Here is a 23,048-nt window from a genome sequence, read left to right on the forward strand (position 1 = left end):
AATCTGACATAGCAAAAAAATTATATTTTTCTGCGATATATATACTTTGTCAAACTTGGAATGAATTTTTGGTCACACTTTATTTTAGGGTTCAGTTCTCACTCTTAGTAAACCATTTTGACTTTTGCCTCAATGAACTTCTAATTTGCTCCTTTTTAATGGTTATTAAGGTAGATTATGTATTGGGGTAGGATTAGGGATGTAAAATAAGATCATAAAAAACAAGTGCTTTACAAGTACCAATATCACAATAACATGCATGCTAATAAGCAACTAGTTAATAGTGATAATTAGTTCCTAAAGTGTTACCGAATGTATTTTGATTGGACTGGGAGGATTCTGTTGGGGAGTGAATCATGTATACCATGTAGTAAACAAACTACAAGCATAGATAAATCTAAAAGTATAAGCAGTGCATACTTTCTGGTTTTGTATATTTAAATGTAAAAATTACACTGCAATGTCATCTCAACGTTCCATATCTTTGCGATGTGACTATTGCGAATGCAGACATTGCAATATCGATGCTGAAACGATATATTGTGCAGGCCTAATTGCATGATGTCCTTTTCAGCTTTACATTTCAGCTCGCATTGTGTGTTTGTTCATTCAGTAGTACTTGTTCACTAAACATGTAGGGGTGTAGTGCATGACGACATGTAAGAAAGGGTCTTGACAAATTCTAAATATAAGATACATTTGAACAAGATTATACCAGGCTTAAAATAAGAAGAGCACTGCAGCTTAAAACATTTAATTAATGAAAAAAATACATGTTAAAAATACGTAAACAGGCCTCTGTTCAATAAATACACAAGCAGTTTTTTCTTCTCTGCCGTTCAACATACCCAGCTTGCTTTAAAAGTTAAATATCAAACATGTTTCATATTAGCAAAACTATTGGTGGATCAAGAGAAAAAAAGCTAATTTTGTACATGCTACATAAAATATTACATATAAAAATAATTAATACCTTTATTATGAAGTTCTGTACATCTTTATAGTTTGAAGGCATTACCTGTATTTTTCAATTTGAGATGTGATTTAAGTCAGTTGTTTTAATTTTGAATTGCACTCATAGTTATGTATGTACAGTATGTTGGAAATGGACCTGTATCAAGTTGATCACAATAAGGTTTAATTAGTTAATGTATTTACTAACATAAACTAATTATAAACAATACTTGTACAGCATTTATTAATCATCAACAGTTCTACAGTTTCAATTTCAACAGTTCAACATTTACTAATGGATTATTAACATCCAATTTCATGTATGTTAACATTACTTAATAACTAATAACGAGCAACTGTATTGTCTTTAACATAAATACTGTAACATCTGTGTTGTTCATTTTTGTTTATATTAGTAAATGCATTAACATTATCTAACACAACTTTGTTATAAAGTTTTACCAAACAGTTAAATACTGCAGGCAAGTAGAAATGAAAACTGGCAGCCACCAGTAGAGAGATTTACTTGCATTGTGATTGTGTTTGTCACAGTCCTGGGGGCTACTGCACAAAAATAGAACTAATAAAGCTAGGATAGCAGAAAAAGCACAGCTTGACCTAGTTTAATCAGTGCATCCTTTTTTTGGATCATTGCCCGTTTGCTGATTCAGTCTGAGAACATGCTGCTATGTCAAGCCTGGTGTAGAAAGGCAGAGTAATTGCACGTTCGCGGAATTACGCATAAAACCCTATGTGAGCCAATCAGGTAACTTGTCCACTGTTCTGGCAACTCCCACTGAACTGGAAAATACCATTACTTTTGTCCATAAACCTATGAGGAGGTGAAGTGTATTAACAAATTAACAGTTGTTTACTTGGCTTTAAATGTGACTAGGAGTGGACATTAATATTACCTTAGGAATTTTACATGAAGATTATGAAGAACATGGAGTGACTGTAAAACACATACATGTTTTGTAGCATTGACAGTGAAACTAATAGATCAATTACTAGAATTAATTTTAGCCTGGTAATAATCTTAGTGGCAAAGAATAAATCCCCATAGAAAGTCTCTATAGTATATTTCTAACAATTCCCATGGCTAGAAACCTATGTACACACTTAGTAACGTGGAGTGACTGGAAAACGCATACATTTTTAGTAGCATTGACAGCAAAACTAATAGATAAATTACTAGGGTTAATCGTAGCTGCAAAGATTAAATCTCCATAGAAAGTCTCCATAGTATATTTCTAACAATTCTAATGTCTAGAAATATCTGTAAATGGCCAAGAACACGGAGTGACTGTAAAACACATAATTGATAAAATACTAGGATTAATCTTAGCTGCAAAGAATAAATCTTCATAGAAGTCTCCATAGAATATTTCTAGCAATTCCAGTGGCTAAACATATATAACATATATAAAGTATTATATAACATATATAAACTATTTTTAGTAGCATTAACAGCAAAACTAATAGATAAATTACTTGGATTAATCCTAGTTAGTTAATCTTGGGTGCAAAGAATAAATGTTCATAGTAACTTAATTTAGCTTTAGTTAGCCTGCAGTTCATGCAACTCAGTTCAAACGGGGATAGCTTAAAATCCCAGCTTAATCTTGTTTTTGTGCAAAACCTCTCTAGTTAGACTCTTGCTGTGGGAAGAGATTTCCATTCAGGTCTTAGAACGAGGACCGTTTCAGTGCCAACATGTTCTACTAAGACTGAATGAGCAAATGTAAGCGAAATGATCAAAAAACCACTGATCTTTTGATTTGCAATTTCAGAAACACACATCTGGGTTCTTTATGTTTTGATGCACATAACTGTAGTTCATTTTTTAACTCTTCAAATATGACAGGTGAAATGATTAAAAATCCACTAACACTTTCGATTTGTCATTTCAGAAACACACATCTGGGTTTTTTGTTTTTGAAGCACATAACCGTAGTTCATTTTTTTACTTTTTAGATACGACAGGTGAAATGATTAAAAATCCACTGACACTTTCGATTTGTCATTTCAGAAACACACATCTGGGTTCTTCATGTTTTTGGAGCACATAACCGTAGTTCATTTTTTACTCTTTTAAATATGTCCGGGGGTGTGCAGTTAAGATAAAAATGTAAACATGGCTCTCAAATAACTGCTTTTAGATAAGAGACAGAGAAGTGCCTTTGTTTTTCTGACCTCTGTCTTCTCCTTTTCATGCTGCACGTGAGAACAGTGGTTTATCGTCAGCAGAAAAGCCTTATTCAGGCCAGAGGCATTCAGAAAAAAGCTTTAGTCAGAAAGAGTAAGTACTTCCTGTTTTCAGAATTTACTCCTCATTTTTACTGTGATTTTTGACTATGATGCAAAAAGGGTAGATCTTGGAGCTTTGTTGTATGTTGCACCTTGTCCCTCTTTGGCTTTTTGCTCCTGCCGTTCTGTTTCTCTTTCTCCCTCTTGGTGTAACTGTGTCTGTGCTCCATCTGTGTTCCCCCCCCTCGTGAGAAGTCAGCACTCGCAGAGGGAAGGAAGCCTGTCAGGGCGATTTTTATCCCAAATGCGGAGGGGCACTAGCCTCAATGAGTGAGTGTGCATGGAGTGATCACACTGCATCCATATAAAACAATGGGTGCAAAATCAGGTTGTTTCCCACCTACTGGACTCTTTATGTTCATACAGTGCTTGGTTTAAGTTTTAAAGAGTAGAGTTGCTTTCACGCAGTTCAGTTATATAGACTTAAAGAAATGAAATGCTGCTTGTTTAAACTACTTATTTAAAATAAGTTAAAACAGCACAATTTTTTTGTGGACAACTTAATTGTTTTCATTTCAATCCACTTAAATTTGTAAAAACGATTAATTTAACTTTATTGATTTGCAGTAGTGTAAAGTAACAAATGGCAAATTCTCAAATGACTGTAATTAAGCAGTTTTTTCTCAGGAATTGTAATTTACTAAGTAGTTTTAAAAATGTGGACTTTTACTTTCCTTTGAGTACGTTTTAGTGCGGTATCGGTACTATTACTCTTCTACTTTTCTTCAACCTGCAGTCCCTACTTTAATATTTCCTATCAATGGGAAATAGAATCTGTCCTGTGATTCCTGTGATTCATATCACTGATGATAAGATGAAGGATATTTACTGTGTGATGACTGAAATAACTAAATGCACTACAGAATGTTACGTTTACACACACATGCACAAATTACATGTAAATGCATCAACCTTTCCCAGCTTAATACTCACTACTCATTACTCTTTAAGTGCATTTAATAGGGCTACTTTATACTTATACTTTGAGTAATATTTACAACATATACTTTCACTCTAAATGCACTACATTTTTGGGCAAGTAATGGTACTTTTACTTGAGTATAAGATTCTGATGGTTTGTTAACCTTGGATTAAAATATTACGGTTTGATGGTATTGTGATTACTGCTCTAAAATATATTCTTTTTATTGTGTGGGTAAAAAACAAAACCTTTTTTTCCCATTCAACACAGTATATTTTATTTTGAGAAATTTTAAGCAGTAAACATGTCAGGCTAAATAATTCAAAAGAATCATTGACTTCTACTGTCTTCATTAGTTTTAAAAAAGTTTTAAAACCTTGACTTTTCCGGTATACCTTGAAAACGGTTATCGTCCCATCCCTAGATTCAACACGATTCATTCTGGTTGTCCCAACACAAATCGATTAACGTAACTAAACAAATTTGAGTGTATTCAACATTAAACAATTAAGTTGTCTGCAAAAATTTCAAGAATTGTTGTTTCTGCTCATTTTAAATAAGTGTTTTGAACAAGCAGCTATATAAGAGTGGCAACTGCTTTCGTTAACAAAGTTTCATAAGCTTGCAAGACTTACAGCAATGTTTTAAAGCCTGAAATATTAACTCATTAACCACTGTTATTAAAGGTGCCTTTTTTGACGTTTTACCATCATCAATTATATTACAAATGTATTTTATAAAAGGGGCTTATTTTTGTTGATACAGATAGTATTAACATCATAAAAAAATATTTTATTCTTAGTTTTACAAACTTTAATAAAATAAAGTAAATAAGTTGTCACAAAATCAGATTTATGTATTTAATAATAATTTAAAATTAACTAATATTAAGTTGTTTTATTTTTAATTCACAATATTAAGATTCTTTACAAGGTTTGAAAAAAATATCTGTAATATAAACTGTAATGAACAAGATTATTGTCCATGATTTGTAATATTTTTGGGGGAGGGAAAGTGTGTAATTTTGAATTATTCTTATATTATTTACCTACCCCAGTACTAGGGTGCCTGGTATGAAACATGGTCAAGTATTGAAATTTAAGAATCAAATCTGTAAAAAAAATAAAAACCTATAAGGTCAAAAGTTTGGGGTCAGTTTTTTTTTTTTTTTAATTTTTTATTATTATTATTTTTTTTAAAAATAAAATTACTCAAGGCGGCATTTATTAAAAGTGAAACAAATGTTAAATTGTTAAGTATTTATTACAATTTTAAAAAAGCTTTCTTATTGAATGGAGTTTTAAATTAAATTATTACTCCAGTGATTATTGCTTTTATTACTGTTACCGCTAATAATAATAATAGTAAAAATAATAATGATAATTAATATTAAAGTGATTTCTGAGGGATCATGTGACTGGAGTAATAAAGCTGAAAATTCATCTTTAAAATCACAGAAATAAATTATTAAATTTAACTATAAACCACTTTTGAACAGTTATTTTATAGTGCAAGAACATTCACAATTGTACAATTCGAACTGTATTTTTGATTAAATAAATGCAGCCTTGGGGTGCAGGATAAGCTTATTTTTAAACATGTAAAAATCTTACTGACCCCAAACTTTTCACCGGTATATATATTTGTATATTAGTTGTGAGTTTCAAACATCGCCTGTGTAAACATAACTATAACATCATTATTCAGTGCTGTCAAAAAAAAAACCCAGCAACTGACACCAAAAAGGGTAGTGCAGTAACTACTGTCATCATTTTGTTTTTTGTACCTTACTTTTATCCTCCTCCTTTTTTCTTCTCTGCATTTGCTCTGCATGTTGTCTGTGTATCTCTTTCTCTCCTGCTCTCTTTATGACCCTGACCTTGTTTTTCTGGCTGTCATGCGTATGTGTGGCTAAACATACTCTTGCTCTGTCTGGCCTCAGCCTGTCTGCTATAGGCAGTGATAAAGAGGGAGATGGAGAGGACATGCTCTCTGACTGTGAAAGCAGGCCCACTCCTGACTCTGAACGCAGGTGAGCTGGGCCATTTCCTGTCTGTCTCCTGCCATGACTTCCCTCTTCCTCCACTAATCATTGTACGTGCTGTCAGATCACGTTACAAAGTGCATCCAGCCATGCTGAAAGTCTCATCTCTTCTGTTTTCCAGGAGAGAAGGCTTGGGCGGCAGTTTGGGGAAAGCATTTACTTCAGGCACACAGCTAAAGAGCGCAGGAGGATCCATCTCAGCTGAGAGCAGCAAGAAAGATCATTCATCTGACAAGAATGGTAAAAAACCTCTTGTGACTAGGAATACAAACATTTAATTGAACTTTCACTAAATATGAAAAAAGTGCATTGCAGAGATACTTCAAAAGATCCAACATGCATTAAAAACTAGCTCTTGATAAAAAAAAAAGAAAATGTACAAATTAAAGGGAACCTATTCTACAACTTTTTTCTAGCTTCAAGAACATACTTTTGCGTCTCCAAAAATGTGTCTGTAAAGAACACAAAACACCCATCAGATTATTTTTTTATATCTTTAAACATATTGAGATTTTCTGCTCTATACATAATGTTTGCTGTTTTTGTGACCTGTGCCTTTAATGGTAGTTCTCCCCATTCACTGTTCCCACGTGCCTGTCAGAGTGTGCCTCAATCTCCGCCTTTGCTGTCTCAGATAAACAGCACAGTGACAGACATGAAGAAAGCAGATTTCACATAACGTTTGTGTGTGTAATACTACAGTAAGAACTTTACCAAGGATTATTTGTTGTGAAGTTAATTCAAGCCTTAATGCAAAGTTCACACACACACACACACACACACACACATGTACACACAGTGGACACACACACACAGCATGCACATTTAACTTTACACTGTTTTTGCAGAGCAAATGTGACAGGATACACATTACTATTCACTGCTGTATAGATATCCGTTACGTTAATATACAAAAGAAACCTGATTTAACATCCACTAACCGTGATTGAAGTGTCTTCTTTTATAATTGTACTGACATGCGGCTGTGGTGATAAAGACGGTAAAATTGCTGTAATTCATTACAAACATGCAATGTGTTAAAATGTTTTAATCTTGTAAAACTCATTATTGATCACCTTTGATGATGATAGATGATCAAAGCTGATGAGCTGAACTGATCTTTCATTTCCAGTTGCTTTGAGCACGTCCTGTCTTGTTGAAATAATTATATGCGTTACCACAGAGACATGTTAATACGCAACTGTCAATCAAGTTGATGGGCAGGGAAACCACACTCCTACGTCATGTTGCGGTGGGCCTCAAAACAAGAGGGATTTAGATCCTAAATAAAAGGGAGACTTGATGTCTATATACAGTTGAAGTCAGAATTATCAGCCCCCCTTTGATTTTTTTTTTCTTTTTTAAATATTTGTAAATATTTTAAATAGTTTAACAGAGCAAAGAAATTTTCATACTATGTCTGATAATATTTTTTCTTCAGGAGGATAAAATTCTTCAGGTAGAATAAAAGCAGTTTTTAAATTAAAAAAAATTCTAATTTTAAAGCTAAAGTTGTTAGCTATATTTAAGCAATTTGTTTCCGATAGTCTACAGAACAAACCATTGTGATAAAATAACTTGCCTAATTACCCTAACCTGCCTAGTTAAACTAATTAACCCAGTTAAGTCTTTAAATGTCACTTTAAGCTGTATTGAAGTGTCTTGAAAAATATCTAGTCAAATATTATTTACTGTCATCATGGCAAAGACGAAAGAAATCAGTCATTAGGAATGAGTTATTAAAACTATTATGTTTAGAAATGTGTTGAAAAAAATAAACAGGGGGGCTAATAATTCTGTAATTTCAACTGTATTTCCAATATGCCTGTGGACACTATACCTGCACACAGTTTTGTCCAAACAGCTTACAAAAGATGATTTTCATCATAGGTGCTCTTTAAAGGGACAGTTCAGCCATAAATCTGAAATTTACTCACGCTTCTCTTGTCACAAACCTGTTTGAGTTCTTTATTCTGTTAAACAGAAAAGAAGACACTTTGAAAAATGTTAATTGACTCCCGTAGTGATAATGGTTACTGGTTTCCAACAGCCTTTAAGTTACCTTGTTTTGTGTTCACTATGAAAAAAACAAGTCAAAATAAGAAATTTTTTAAGGTTGGGCAAACTATCGCTTTATTAAAACAAAACATGAGCAGCAACAGTGGTTAAAGATACTGAAAGAATTTGCACTGAAATTAGGTCAGTCTGAACTGTTTCCGTTACTGCGATTCCGCAGATAATGGTTTATGCACTATTGCTAAACTATTTGTGGGCAGAGCTGACATATTCAAGTACCCAATTCATGTGTAGTCATTACACCGAATTTAACCTACCTGAGGTTTAAAAAAAATCTAAATGCATCATCAAAGTTTAATCTCTGACCAAATTAACTCATAATATGCCCAAAGATTATCACCATACTGATTTTTTCTTTTTGATTAACCTCTTAGGAACGTCTCTTTCTATAGATAAGGGTGGCAAAGATTTTTCTACACCAAATGAAAAAACTGGATCTCCGTTGCTAGGTAAGAACTTCTTGACAATCTTTTTTTTATTTGTTTGTTTTTTCAATGACTTGAACCCTCAACCCTTTAAAATTTCACTCTTTTCATTTCCAAACAAATGCTTTGCAGATGATGATCTTGACTATGATGACGACTTCAACAGGTAAATACATTGTCCGACTAGTGTTTTGCAGTTATTTAGGTTAATCTGCGTCTCGATGAAGGTTTCTCATCTCTCCTTACTCTTCAGCCATCGTTCAGAAAACTCTAAAAGTGAAGTGAGCATTGACGAGGAGATCGAGGAAGTCTCAATAGAGGGGCCTGACATTAGTGATAAGGTATTGTTCTCTCCATCCACAAAAGAGTCACATTGTTTGTGTCGCCAATGACTAAGGGGAACTGTTCCATGAATAAGCTTGTAAAGAAATAATTGACCTTGTAATACTGATGTGGTTGTTTCTCATGTTGGTTAATTATGGTATTGGTTTTCGCAGTTCTTTATGAGAGTAAGTCAACAGAGTGGCCTCATGGATAGGATTGTATTGTTTAAAAGTTAAGAAGTGAGAAGGGGATGTTTTGTTAATGGCAAAGATAGTTGCCTAAAGAGGCCCAATGAGGCAACAAGAGGAAACCACTTGAAGAGTTTACAAATACAATTGAGAATCCATTCATTATTTACTCACTTAGGTGTTGTTTTAATGCCCTATACTTTTCTATCCTTTTCTGAACACAAAGGGGAATATTTAAAAAAATTACTGGATACAAACCTGATCTATGTTCTTATTATGATGTAAGAAGTACATTGGATGGTTTACAAAGTGTTCTAGTCTCCTAAGTATTCTACACTAACAGTTTTTTATCAACTTTTAAAACTATGTTTATGTGTTAGGCTATGTGTGAAAATGTGAAGGTCTTTTTACACTGTAGTCTGACATTTTTCAAACTAAAAGTAAATTGGATTTTTTTCTATTCAAATCAGAAACATTCGTCATGCACATTAAGTCTGATGCATTAATGAATCTGTAGCGAAATAATTGGTAAAGACAATACAAAATGAAATCTTCGATCAGTGAAGATGATTTTGTTGTCCTCCCCCTGCTTAACAAATAAAAAAGAAAGCAATATTGGGCCATTCATAGATTGCAGAGAGAGAAAGAAGAGTTTCACCTCCTTATCAACAGAACTGTGGGATTTGCCAGACCGATTCAAAAATTACTTCAGGATGTCTGTGGCTTTGGCTTTAACAGACAAAAGTTTCTGAGGCAGTATGTCAATACGATTGATACAGCGTGAGGTTGAAATTATTTTTTAATGTGTGAAAATTACGAACAAAAATTCCAGATTCAGTGTCTAAAAACCTGAGTATCACAGAATGGTCCCAAACTATCATTACATTTGCCGTATATGCCGCAACAAATCTGTGGCTATGCAAAACAAAACAAAGCAAAGCTAAATTAACTATATTTATTTTGCTAGCTCACATTGCTAACAACTAAGCCATACAAACTAATCTATTTTTTATTCATCTTTATTTCTGTAGAGCTTTTACAATGTAGATTGTCAAAGCAGCTTAACAGAAGTTCTAGTAAATTGAAACTGAGCCAGTCCAGTTTTCAGAGTTGAATTTAGTTCGGTTCAGTGTAGTTTAAATTTCACTGCTGAAAGTCCAAACACTGAAGAGCAAATACATCAATGTGCACTGAAACAAAAGTGTGCCTTTCTCTTTTGATGCCAGATTGACAACTTTAACCACAATATTCTTACCGTTAGTTTGCTATGAGGAAATGATGTGCAAAAAGAAAGCCTCGCCCCTTTCTTAATTTTTGTTTCAGTTGGAAGTACATAAACATTCTGTTACAAAAGTCTCAGCGAATTCTGATTTATGCAGACCATACCTAAACTGGTTGTGTCCGTACACAACTTAGAGCCTTAGTTCACTCTGACTCAGTCAGAAAAAGTACAAGTTGTGAGAAATCACGAGCAATAGAAACATGGCACACAAACTACAATTCATGTGCTTCTTTTTGATAAGGACTGTGACAACAGTTTTTAGTATAGGAATAGTTTTTTGGTCCCATACTAAAACCATTATGTTGACATATTTTTTCTTAACCAAGCTACTTCTTCTCTGTGTTTGGTTTAAAGCATGCAAAATCCTAGATATAAACTAACACATTTCTTGACTTGACTTTCTTTCAAAACGCTTAATACACACTCATGGATTTTCCCTTATGTGCAGTATTCTTATTTGTGTAGTGCAGTTTGTTTGATGTTACAAAGTGAAACTGCATGTAGATACCATATAGTGCGTGTTGTGCTATACACCGCTGCTTATTACCTTGCCAACAATGAGTACAAACTGTTAAAATTAATAATGAGTAAAAAATTATGATATTTCAGAAGTTTGTTTCAGTAAGATGCGCTAATAAACACTATGATAAATATTCTGTCTAGCAATAACCTAAATAGAGCTATTGTGAAAGGACTGAGATGTGAGAATAAAATGAGTAATTCTGTGCGCGGTTCATTTTGTCATTTTCGGGAAATCTGTTGACTGAGAATACAAAGCCAATATAATATGGCCTAATTCATTTGTATGGCTCCTCATTCACAAATTCACATTCATACTTGTGATTGCTGAAGGGTTATTTTTTTGTAAGCAATGCTTTGCCAATGACTTTGTAATTTCAGACGAGTTTGTACAATTACTGCACTGTACAAAATATATATAGGTTAAGACAACATATGTTTTATGTCAATTATAACTTATTAAATCTTATTCAAGTTAATCATTTTTCTAACTTTTAAGTTATAGAAGAAATTTATTTTATGTAAAAAACGTTAATTTAATTTGACTTAAATTTTTAAGCCGACTATGGACTTTATATTTTACAGTATGGATGTTTTTTTTTTCTTTTTTCTTTTGATTTCTTTCTTTTCTCTTCCTTTTTTTAACATTTTAAAAAAATGTATTTTGCATATACCACGTGGGTGTTAGTTATTGCACTCACCCACACAACCCTGTCTGAGTTAAATTTGTGTAGTTTTTGTCAAAAGTTATTTTAATTATCTTTCAGCTGTCTTTCTAACTGCCATCTGACAAAAAAAATCCATAAACATTTTCTTAGTGAAATTGTTTTTGTTTATTTAAATAAATACAAAAATCAGTGTTTCATGCTTTATGTATTTGACCAAAAAAATGTATATGTAACTAAAAGATGTTTGTGAGTCATGAATGGCCATGCTTTGGGTGTTTCATGAACACAACATGCTGGTTGCTATTTACTCTCATTGTATGGACAAGTTATAACAGAACTGTATTATTTCTCCTTTGGTATGCGATAAGAGAGAGCGTATGTGGCATTAGAATATCACCAGTTGAGTGCATATGAATGAATTACAGTTTTTGCATGAAACATATCTTTCAGTATTGACATTTGTTAATCTTCTGTTGTTGTTGTTGTTGTTGTTGTTGTTGAAAGAGTATCATATGAAGTCAAACTAGGGCCATATATACTTGCAAAATAAAAGAAAGTTTTGCAAACAAAAAATTAAGTGTTGAGCAACAATAAATAAATAAATGCAAACCTCCTAAAATAACAATTAAGAATAGGTTTTGAGAAATAAAAACCCTGTTCAGTCAATTGCAATGCTCATTTTGATTGGCTTTTTAGTCAACCGTGAGTTTGCAATGTGTTTTTCACTTTGCACTTCTGACAAGGGGGTGGAGTCAATGGAACCCGGGCGTGTACGGCAGCCCTGGACCTGCCTCCATTTAAGTGGCGTTATCACCTGAAGACAGTATCACTGAGGTGGTCATACAGCCCAGTAGGTCTGGGCCTGCTGTAAACACTCAAGTTCCCTTGTAATGTTTGGTTTTGTAAAAGCAATGCTATAAAAGCGTTTTGCAAATATATATAGTTTTTTATTTTTTGTAATATTTTAGGTTATTTGCACTGCTTGATTTTTATTTGCATTTCTTTTTTTGGTTAAAATTTCATTTTTATTTCTCAGAAATGTATTTTCCCTTTGCAGTTCTTTATTTCTGTTAGCAAAATTTATTTCTCAAATTAGTTTTTGCTTTGCGATTTTATGGGGTTTGCATTTATTTATTTATTTTTTTTATCAAAACTTCATTTTTTGTTTGCAAATCTTTCTTTTATTTTGTATGAATGGCCCTTGCCCACCCCTGCCCTAGACTGACTCCATAGGTATCTCTGGTTGTTGGCTATAAAAGACCACTCATACCCTGTGGTTAGACCCTTACTCTGATTCTCATTGCTCTTGGTTTCTCTCTGTATGTTTCTTCTAGCTTGATGAAACCACTCAAGATGTGAGCGTCTCGCAGACTAGTTTGGGTGCGGACTACATGGAAGACGTTGCTTGACATCTGAACTGTCAGTTCCTCGTTTTGTACCTTATGTATTTATGGATTTAGTTGACATAATAAATAATTAAGTATTGTCTCACTGTTGACTTCCTTTTTTTGTGTGTGTTGCTATTTAAAAAAAAATCAGAAGGATGTAAAAAAGAAGAAGAATCTAAAAACGGCTATAAAAATGTTTAATGTGAGTAAATTTGCAGTAGAAATAAGAAAATTATTCAGCAAGACTTTTTGAGCCATGCATAAACCACTTGATGCAAAGGTCTGCTTGGTAGATTGCTCTGTCACCCAACATCAACTTTTCACATACAACCATAGTCTAGATTAGTTGATAATGTCAGACAGCTTTGATGGTCTGCCACATACACCTATATGTTCCTGTATGGCGCTCTGTCTGCAGGAGTGAAGCGCCTCCTTCCTGCTAACAGATAAAATAATTGTCATTCTTATTACGCAGCAGTGCTCTGCCCAGGTTGTCTTTCCTCATTAGAAACCAGACGGAAAGAGAAGTCTGAAGCCTCACGCTACATTCCAGAAGACTTGTTTGTGTGAATAGCGGTAAGTGACTTCTTTTTTTTGTTTGTTTCTTTTTCCACTTCAGTCGCATGAATTGTTTAGTTTAGCTCAGTTTTTATTTGCTGTGTATGATTATGATGGTATTTTTTTACTATAAAAAGTTGCAATTACTTGTTAACTAACTCTAATTGGACTATTAGTTGGTGTTGGTGGCCTGCCAGTATTAGTAAAATGAACGATAGTTATTGTCTGTTCTACAAAACGTTAAGTGTTATAATGTCTACTGTATGATGTAGTTGCAAATTTGTCTATGAAAAGAATGCTTGAAAAGACCATCAAAATTAATGATCATTGTATGTTAGTACTTAAACTTTTGGAAAGTTTCTATATTTAGTGAGGCTTTTGCAACGTAAGGATGATCTTTGTTCTCAAAGTGTATGTTGCTTTAAATCGTACATTATTTTTAGGCATTTGTTTTTGTGGCAGTTTGTGAATGTGCATGATTCTGTATGCTAGAAGATGCTAAAGATAAAAACTATGTAAAAAAAAGTCTGCCAAAATTTTCATACTACAGTTCCTCTTGTGAGTTCTTCATTGTGTGCATGAACTAAAAGTGTTTATGGATACAAACACTTATTTGTTTGATAAATGATCAGGGTTTCAGCACATTTGCTGGTGGGGTAATGTTTAATAATTTCTGATTAGGAAGTAAAATATGTCAGTATGTTCTCTGAAATGTTAATTTACATAATAAAGCAATATATATATTTTTTTATATAATGTTCTTAAGTTTAAAATCAGTTTACATAAACAGCTAATCGAAAAAAATGCTTCTCCCAAATACTTGAAGATGAAAATGTGTTGATTGTAAAATAGTTTTTGTTAATATTATGTTCATAGCTTTTGTATTGTTTACAAGCGCAAACATCTAAACATTACTAAATCAAGATATGTTTACTTGAAGCAAAATTGCATGACATAAAGAGTCTCGTTTTCTAATAAATTAATCTAAATGAGAACAAACATCCATCATTAACTCAGATAAATATAATTTATATTTTAGATTATATTTATATTTTTTTATACCTCACTGAGTTTTCACTTTGAACTTAATTGTTTTATGTTCAATCAACTTAAATTTGTTAAAACAATTACGATAACTTAATTTTGGTCAAGCAATTGTGTGGAACCCAGAATGTTTTGCGAGGATTGTGGTAAGGTGAACACTTTTTAAGGCCCACATAAACCTTGCTCAGACTTTTTTTTATGATTGCTGAGTCTTGTTATATCAAATATTATCAATTATATGCAATAAATCTGCAGTGTACGTGACCTGATTTTCAGCAGATTTCCTCTTTCTGCTAAGGTAATATAGCAAACTACAAAGCAATGTTTGAACTGAATGCGTTTTTCTGGTGTGGATTGAATTACTGAATTTAAGATGTATCATGTCCTTTATTTCACATTCATTGATTCTTAAAATTTGGTCACATTGGCTGGCATGTGAAGAAGTACTACTGTTCTGGATTTAAATCTGGATTTAGGTGTAAAAGAGCAAGTGGTCCCACTTTATATTAAGTCGCCTTAATTACTATGTACTTAAATTTAAAATAGTCATTTATAATACAATATACCTATGTACATACATGTTTTTTTAATTGTACTTAGGTTTTTTATTACATCTAATTAATATAATTACATTTTAGTTATGTTTATAATTACACTTTTGACCCATCACTTACACCTTAACCTACCCATACAATTCCAAACTTGTGTCCGATGTCAATAGACCATTTTGAACGATGTAAACAAAAACAATTATCCCAACGTATTTCCTGTTTTACATTTTTAATTTACATAGCTACTGAAAATCTAAAAAGAGCCACATAGTTATAAATAATGTCATGACAGCTGTTTTAATATTAAGTTATGATTGAATTGCCTCTTATTACAGTTATGAAATAGTTTGACAACAAGCAGGAAATGTTCATGGGCCAATGACAACATTTAAATGGTCTGTAGCATCTCAACTGTACTTTTTTTGATGTAAGTGCCTAGTAGTTAAAGCCACTTAATAAAACGTTGGATTGAACAACTCTTAAACCAAGCAGTGTTTCTGTTTTTCAGTGCAGCAAATTCGCATAACCAACCTAAACGCTTAAATGAAGGTGGTGAAAGTTTTGGTTCACTTGTAAAACTTTAACAGCAAGTGGAGAAATAAAAATTAGGAACAAAAGTATTTGTCATTGTTTTTTTTATTCCATAAAATTTACTGTAGAAAAATTGTACTTTATTCAAACCAATGTTATTCCCCCAAGTTAATACAATATTCCACTGGCAATGTAACTTTTCACAAATGACACATTTGTACCTGAAGGGTCCTTATTGATAACTTAAAGCAGGGGTCACCAATCCTGTTCCTAGAGATCTACCTTCCTGCAGGTTTCAGTTGCAACCCTGACCAAACACACCTGTCTGTAATTATCAAGAGCTTCTTCATGTCCTAATTAATTGGTTCAGGTGTGTTTAATCAGGGATGGAGCTGAATTCTGCAGAAAGGTAACTCTCCAGGAACAGGGTTGGTGACCCCTTTAACTTAAAGGAACATACTAGTAAAGTACAAACATGAAAAGTACAACCCTAGTGACAACTTTTGTACCTTTATTTCTGGAAGTGTTGAATAAACTTTGCTCTGCTTTAGATTTCAGTTAGTCCTCTTCATCTTGACTTGAACTCTGCCTTTCAAGTAATAATCTTACTGATGTTCCTGTTCTTTCTTTATAGAGAAAATGATTAATGATTCCTCTGAAAACTACAACTACGGTGATTATTATGAAGGAGCTGTGGAGCCGTGTTCTGTGGAGAGCAGGCAGAAGCTTGAGAACTTCCTCCGCTTGTTTATTCATCCAATCATTTGTGTGGCTGGTTTCATCGGCAACAGTCTTGTGATTGTAACGTACGCCCTCTACAAGCGAACCAAGTCCATGACTGACGTGTATCTGCTGAATGTGGCCATCGCTGACATCCTGTTTGTGGTGGCTCTGCCTTTAATCATCTACAGCGAGCAGCACAGTTGGGCCATGGGGAACATGTCCTGCAAGCTTCTGCGTGGCATCTATAGCGTCAATCTGTACAGCGGGATGTTACTTCTGGCTTGCATCAGTGGAGATCGATACCTTGCCATTGTGCAAGCCCGTCGCTCGTTCCGGCTGCGTTCAAGCACTCTTCTTTACAGCCATTTAGTTTGTGCAGCCGTCTGGTTGCTGGCCTTGCTTCTGTCCCTTCCCACCTTCATCTTTTATGAGCGTTACGAAAATGGTCTGACTGAATCTACCTTCCTATTCAACAATAATACCATCATGGAAGAAATTCAGTATGTCTGCTCTTTCAAGTTTGAGTCGAATGAAACAGCGCGTATGATGAAAACCATCGTGCCCAGCTCTCAGGTGGCAGTGGGTTTCTTTTTGCCTTTGCTCATAATGGGATTCTGTTACTCCAGCGTCATTGTCACCCTTCTTCGGGCCAAGAACTTTCAGAGGCACAAAGCAGTGCGTGTAGTGCTCACCGTGGTCCTTGTGTTTGTGGTCTGCCATATGCCTTATAACCTTGTGCTGTTGTACCATACCATCAATTTATTTGAACAGCAGGAATGCAGCCATGAGGAGGCCGTCGCGTTGACCATGACCATCACAGAAAGTTTGGCATACCTGCACTCTTGCCTCAATCCTCTGCTGTATGCCTTCATCGGGGTCAATTTCAGAAACCACTTCCGGAAGATCCTACGGGACATTTGGTGTTTGGGGAAGAACTATATGTCGGCAAGGCGGTCATCACGTGTTACCACTGAAATGTACCTTTCGACGCGGCGCTCTATGGATTATTCCAACAATGAAAATGGCACGTCGTTTACCATGTGATTGGATGCCTTTTAATTGACTGAATAACAACGGCTCAGTCATTATTTACTCACCTTCATGCTGGGTCAAATTAGGTCAATTGTTTTGATTGAAATAATATGAGAGGAATTCCCCAGTACTGGGTTGTGGCTAAAAGGGTATCCGCTGCGTAAAACATATCCCAGAGTAGATGGCGGTTCATTCAACTGTGGTGACCCTTAATAAATCAGGGACTAAGCCGAAGGAAAATGAATGAATGAGTATGAAAGTAAGTAAATGATGGCTTCTTTTATTGGACGCATGAATTTGAAGGAAACACACGAGTAACGGACCAACAAGGGAAAGTGAAGATCGCATGAACTATTTACAGATGATATCAGTGAGATCTTTTCTTGTATATGTTGTGTTAACCTCTTCTGTATATTTCTGAATATTTTAAATGATGTGCACTGTATGTTGTACTAATGCAGAATCTTGTTTATTTTTTTACTGTTTACCTGTTGTAAATAGAATATTACCCAGTGTACCTGAGATATAAACATGTCCTATCTAAATAAATAAGCAAATACAACACAGTTAGAAATAATGAAGGGTAAAAGAGTTTTACCCACCTTTTTATTTTTGTGCTGAAAAAAATATGACTATGAAACAATTAATATTCTTCTTTATTCTAAGAGGGTTTTGATCATGTTATTGGAACTATTAGATGTCTAATCTACAAACACTTTTCACTTTATATGCTTTAGTCTTTGCATGGCTTTTTGACAGGACACACTCTTGCATAACAGTCTTCTACCAAATCCATTTCCCTCATATTAAATTAGATAATTGTTAAAAGCACATTGGTTGTTTCAATATATTTAAAACTGACATTGTCCACTAGCTGGTTGAATAAAAATAGCTGCTGCCTCGGTGTGAACTTCTCCATTACTTATAGAACACCAAGTGTTGTACTTCTCTTTGTTTTGTCAATGTCCTATAGCTCATTTCTACATTTTAAGTGCCACTGGCCAGCTCCTGATGTCCTCAAACTAGATAAAAACTGTTTATAATGTTTATTAATAAAATACAGATAATTTGACAAAAAAAAAAATTTAGTTTTTCTTTTTTTTTAAGAAAAGGATAATTATCCAACCTTGTTTTGGTTTGATGTATGAGCAAAAAACAAAAACACATTTGTTCACAATATCTATTGTTTTTACCAAAATTAAAAAAGAAAAAAGAAAAAGTGGATTGACATGAGTCAAGTCAAGTCTTTATTGTCATTTCAACAATATACAGTGCAGTACACAGTGAAACCAAACAATGTTCCTCTAGGACCAAGGTGCTACATCAAACAACTTAAATTAACAACATAACACAGGACTGTGCACTACTATATAAATTTACAAGAATGAAATAAAATAAGATAAACTAACATCAAAATAAGAATGATAGCACAACGTAAGGCATTTATAAATGGTATTAATTGAATTTTCACTTTTATTTTGTGTGACTTTATGCAGTTAAACAGATTACAGTAATCATTGTTACATGTTAAAGCTGCTGTTATGTTTTCTAGCGTTTATGCCCAAGTTCAGTTGTATATGGAGAAAGCGTCCTCTGTTGCCCCCTATTGATGGTGGCAGTTTTGACACTTGACAGATTATTCATGCATTCCACTCTACCAAACTGGTTGATTTAACATACTGTATATATTACAAAGAAGCATTTACATTTCATTAAAATGTAGCACTATATCCTTATTGCTATGTGAAAATCATACCATCAGCATCTTTAAAGTTAAAATACATAAATACATTTAGGGATATATAACAGTTAACCATTAAATGAGAAAACGTGACGTATGACGTATCCTTATATATACTTATATTTATACATATATGCATATTTATACTTGTATATACTTTTAGATTTTTCTAATAGAAAACACTTTCATGTGAGTGTAACAAATTTCTGCCCAATTAACTTAAAAGATACAGATTTCTCTAAAAATCAAATTGTTGATCCATCAAACTGGAAGCGTAAAGGGACCGTGGGTTATTTTTTGCACTTGTCCAGACGCCGACCGACGCTACTGAGGTAAAAGAAATACCATAGAGAAAAGATGACTGACGTTTTCAGCCTCACGTTGGAAAGGAACTAAAAGGTACCCTGTCTGTCTGCTATATATATATATATATATATATATATATATATATATATATATATATATATATATATATATATATATATATATACATACGTATGTATGTGTGTGTGTGTGTGTGTATGTATATGGATATGGTCAGCATTTAAAGTGGATCAAAACGATTTATCAAAGTTGTCTAAAAACTATTCAGCGACACCCATTCTTGTATGACAATTTTGAAAAACTTTTACGATCCATTTAAGATTTTAAGTACTGTGTGTGTTTTAATAATATTAATCAGCATGTTTTAGGTATGTTACACGTTTAGTCACTTAAAAAACGACTCCTTGTTTTTAATGAATTGAAAACACTCGCAGCATTATTTAAACACTTCACGCGGGACTCTTGAACCAAGAGAGTCACTGTTCTAGAATGCGGAGCCATGACAACAGTGGAACGGTTATTGGAGAAAGTCAGACATTTCTTTGACGAATTCAGTCAATCCTCGTCTTTCCTCAGAAGTTGAGAAGGTATGTTTTGCTTATTTCCACTTTATTTCTGTTTTAGTTTAGCATTTTATCTGTTTTCTTAGTTTTCACCCAAGCTGAATGTTACAGGTTGACGTTGTCTTACCGCGTTTAGTTGGTTTTTGGTCTTTTGTCGTCGTTATTGTTGCTTTTTTGGTAACATTCGGTGAGGCGACATTAGTAACGTTATTTGACTTAATGTAATATCTTTATTTTCCACACTTCTTTTCCTAATAACCGTGGTAAAGGTTAGCAATGCTGTACCTATATTCGCACATTCATTCATTTTTGATCAGTGTTAACTTGTGACACGGTCCCTAACCTTATATTGTCTATCGAGATATTTTGAATATTCATTAGCCAAATTGTGAACATTTCATACATGAGATTAAACAATATTATTTTACACTGTGTAACATTAACGTTGGAAACAGAAAAGCTAAAAAAAACATATTATGTAAGCATTTAGTAAATTTCATTTACCTATTTAACTTATTTATGCTGAATACTATGAATGTGTAGCTAATATAATTTCTCTCATTGTTATTTTGTTTTATTTTTTTATAATTGTTGTGAGATGTATCGGGCGGATTTAGTGATTTGGGTGTTTTAATACAGCCATGGGGCCCAACAGTCCTAAAATGCACCTTTTCTACTTTAATTTTAATTTACAGTTCAGTCGTTATGAAGTAAACTAGAATCCACTAGAGCTGCAAAATGAATCAATGCATCTCAATGTAATTATGTGATTAATTATGAATGTTATTTTCCCTACAAAACAACAAAACATAATCTCACAGACATGTCTTAATTTTATTTTAATTCTCTGCTGAATTAAAACAAAATAATCAAGGCTATCACAGATGTCCTAAAGTTTACCAAAAAAAAAAAAAAAAAAACAATAATTGTAATTTTAAAACTTTCCACCCATTAAAACCAGCACATTTTATTAGTGTTTTGGGACATTTTGGGGCCCAGCAGTCTTAAAATGCACCCTCTCTACTTTTATTAGATTTACATTTACAGTTCAGTCTGTGTGAAGTAAACCAGAATCCACCAGAGCTGCAAAATGAATCAATGCGACTCGATCTTCCCTACAAAACAACGAAGCAGGGTCTCTTTAAAAATCCCAGGGTGTCCTTCGAAAAAGAGGAGGGGTTTCACCCCGAGATCCTGGCCAAATTTGCCCACTGGCCTCTGTTTATCATGGCCTCCTAACCCTCCCCATATCATAATTGGCTTCATCACTCTGTTTCCTCTCCACCAATCAGCTGGTGTGTGGTGTGCGGTCTGGCAAAAAATGGCTGCTGTTGTGTCATCCAGGTGGATGCTGCAGGCTGTTGGTTAAAGAGGAGAATCTCCCCATTGTGTAAAGCGCTTTGAGTGCATATAATATTTTTTCATAATATTTTATATTTGTTTGTTTCTTTATACTCAAGCTCAATGTTACTGGTTAATGTTTTCTTTGTGTAGTTTCTATCTCGTTGTTCTTGTTGTATTGTCTTTTTGTGTTTCTTTTTGTCCTTTTTCCCAGATTTCGGGATTATAAGGTAACATTTTCTCAGTTCTTTTTTTTATATTTGATATTTGTTTGTTTCTTTATACTTAAGCTTAATGTTACTGGTTAATGTTTTCTCTGCATAGTTTCTATCTCGTTGTTGTTGTTGTTGTTGTTTTTGTTTGTCTTTTTTGTGTCTTTTTCTCTTTTTGCACAGATTTTGAGGTTAAAAGGTAAAATGTTTGGTTGTCTGTTGGCTGAGTAAGTGGGGATGTGGTGGGTGGGCCATCATTTACTCAGCCATTGTATCTTGATATTTTCTTCAAGCACTCTACACCCAGATTTCGGGATTATAAAGTAACATTTTATTGATTCTTTTTAATAATATTTGATATTTGTTTATACTCAAGCTCAATTTTACTGGTTAATGTTTTTTTTGTGTAGTTTCTATCTCGTTGTTGTTGTTGTTGTTGTTGTTTTTGTTTGTCTCTTTTTGTGTCTTTTTCTCTTTTGCACAGATTTTGAGGTTAAAAGGTAAAATGTTTGGTTCTCTGTTGGCTGAGTAAGTGGGGATGTGGTGGGTGGGCCATCATTTACTCAGCCATTGTATCTTGATATTTTCTTCAAGGACTCTACACCCAGATTTCGGGATTATAAAGTAACATTTTTAAAAATATTTTTTAATGTTTGATATTTGTTCGTTTCTTTAAACTCAAGCTTAATGTTACTGGTTAATGTTTATTTGTGTAGTTTCTATCTCGTTGTTGTTGTCGCTGTTGTTGTTTTTTTTTTTTTTGTCTTTTTCTCTTTTTGCACAGATTTTGAGGTTAAAAGGTAAAATGTTTGGCTCTCTGTTGGCTGAGTAAGTGGGGATGTGGTGGGTGGGACATCATTTACTCAGCCACTGTATCTTGATATTTTCTTCAAGCACTTTATACCCAGATTTCGGGATTATAAGGTAACATTTTCTCCATTCTTTTTTATAATTTTGATATTTGTTTGTTTTTTTATACCTAAGCTTAATGTTACTGGTTAATGTTTTCTCTGCATAATTTCTATCTCGTTGTTGTTGTTTTTGTTGTCGTTGTTGTTGTTTTTGTTTGTCTTTTTTGTGTCTTTTTCTCTTTTTGCACAGATTTTGAGGTTAAAAGGTAAAATGTTTGGTTTCTGTTAGCTGAGTGAGTGGGGATGTGGTGGGTGGGCCATCATTTACTCAGCCATTGTATCTTGATGTTTTCTTCAAGCACTCTACACCTAGATTTTGGGATTTTAAGGTAACATTTTATTGATTCTTTTTAATAATATTTGATATTTGTTTGTTTCTTATTACTCAAGCTTAATGTTACTGGTTAATGTTTTTTT

The 23,048-nt window shown here is 33.6% G+C and overlaps 2 protein-coding genes across 18 annotated transcripts in view; both read left to right on the plus strand.

The window, feature by feature from the left end:
- The window catches only part of cep43 (centrosomal protein 43), a 31,173-nt gene extending 17,970 nt beyond the window's left edge, over window positions 1–13,203 (plus strand). For 2 of the 17 annotated variants that reach the window (XM_087296572.1, XM_087296574.1), the window contains 8 exons: window positions 3,188–3,256; window positions 3,460–3,534; window positions 6,129–6,218; window positions 6,352–6,470; window positions 8,681–8,755; window positions 8,864–8,897; window positions 8,985–9,072; window positions 13,047–13,203. In XM_087296572.1, coding sequence (XP_087152698.1) covers window positions 3,188–3,256; window positions 3,460–3,534; window positions 6,129–6,218; window positions 6,352–6,470; window positions 8,681–8,755; window positions 8,864–8,897; window positions 8,985–9,072; window positions 13,047–13,121 — 625 coding nt within the window. In that variant the 3' untranslated portion in view covers window positions 13,122–13,203. 17 annotated transcript variants of the gene reach the window in all.
- Window positions 13,204–13,578: 375 nt separating this feature from the next.
- Window positions 13,579–17,551, plus strand: ccr6a (chemokine (C-C motif) receptor 6a). The gene is made up of 2 exons (NM_001099991.1): window positions 13,579–13,676; window positions 16,419–17,551. The coding sequence occupies exon 2, from the start codon at window positions 16,424–16,426 to the stop codon at window positions 17,549–17,551; it is 1,128 nt and encodes a 375-aa protein (NP_001093461.1). The 5' UTR covers window positions 13,579–13,676; window positions 16,419–16,423.
- The last annotated feature ends 5,497 nt before the right edge of the window (window positions 17,552–23,048 follow it).

This window comes from Danio rerio, chromosome 20 (assembly GCF_052040795.2).
Source record: "Danio rerio strain M-AB ecotype USA chromosome 20, GRCz13ab, whole genome shotgun sequence".
Lineage (NCBI taxonomy): Eukaryota > Metazoa > Chordata > Actinopteri > Cypriniformes > Danionidae > Danio > Danio rerio.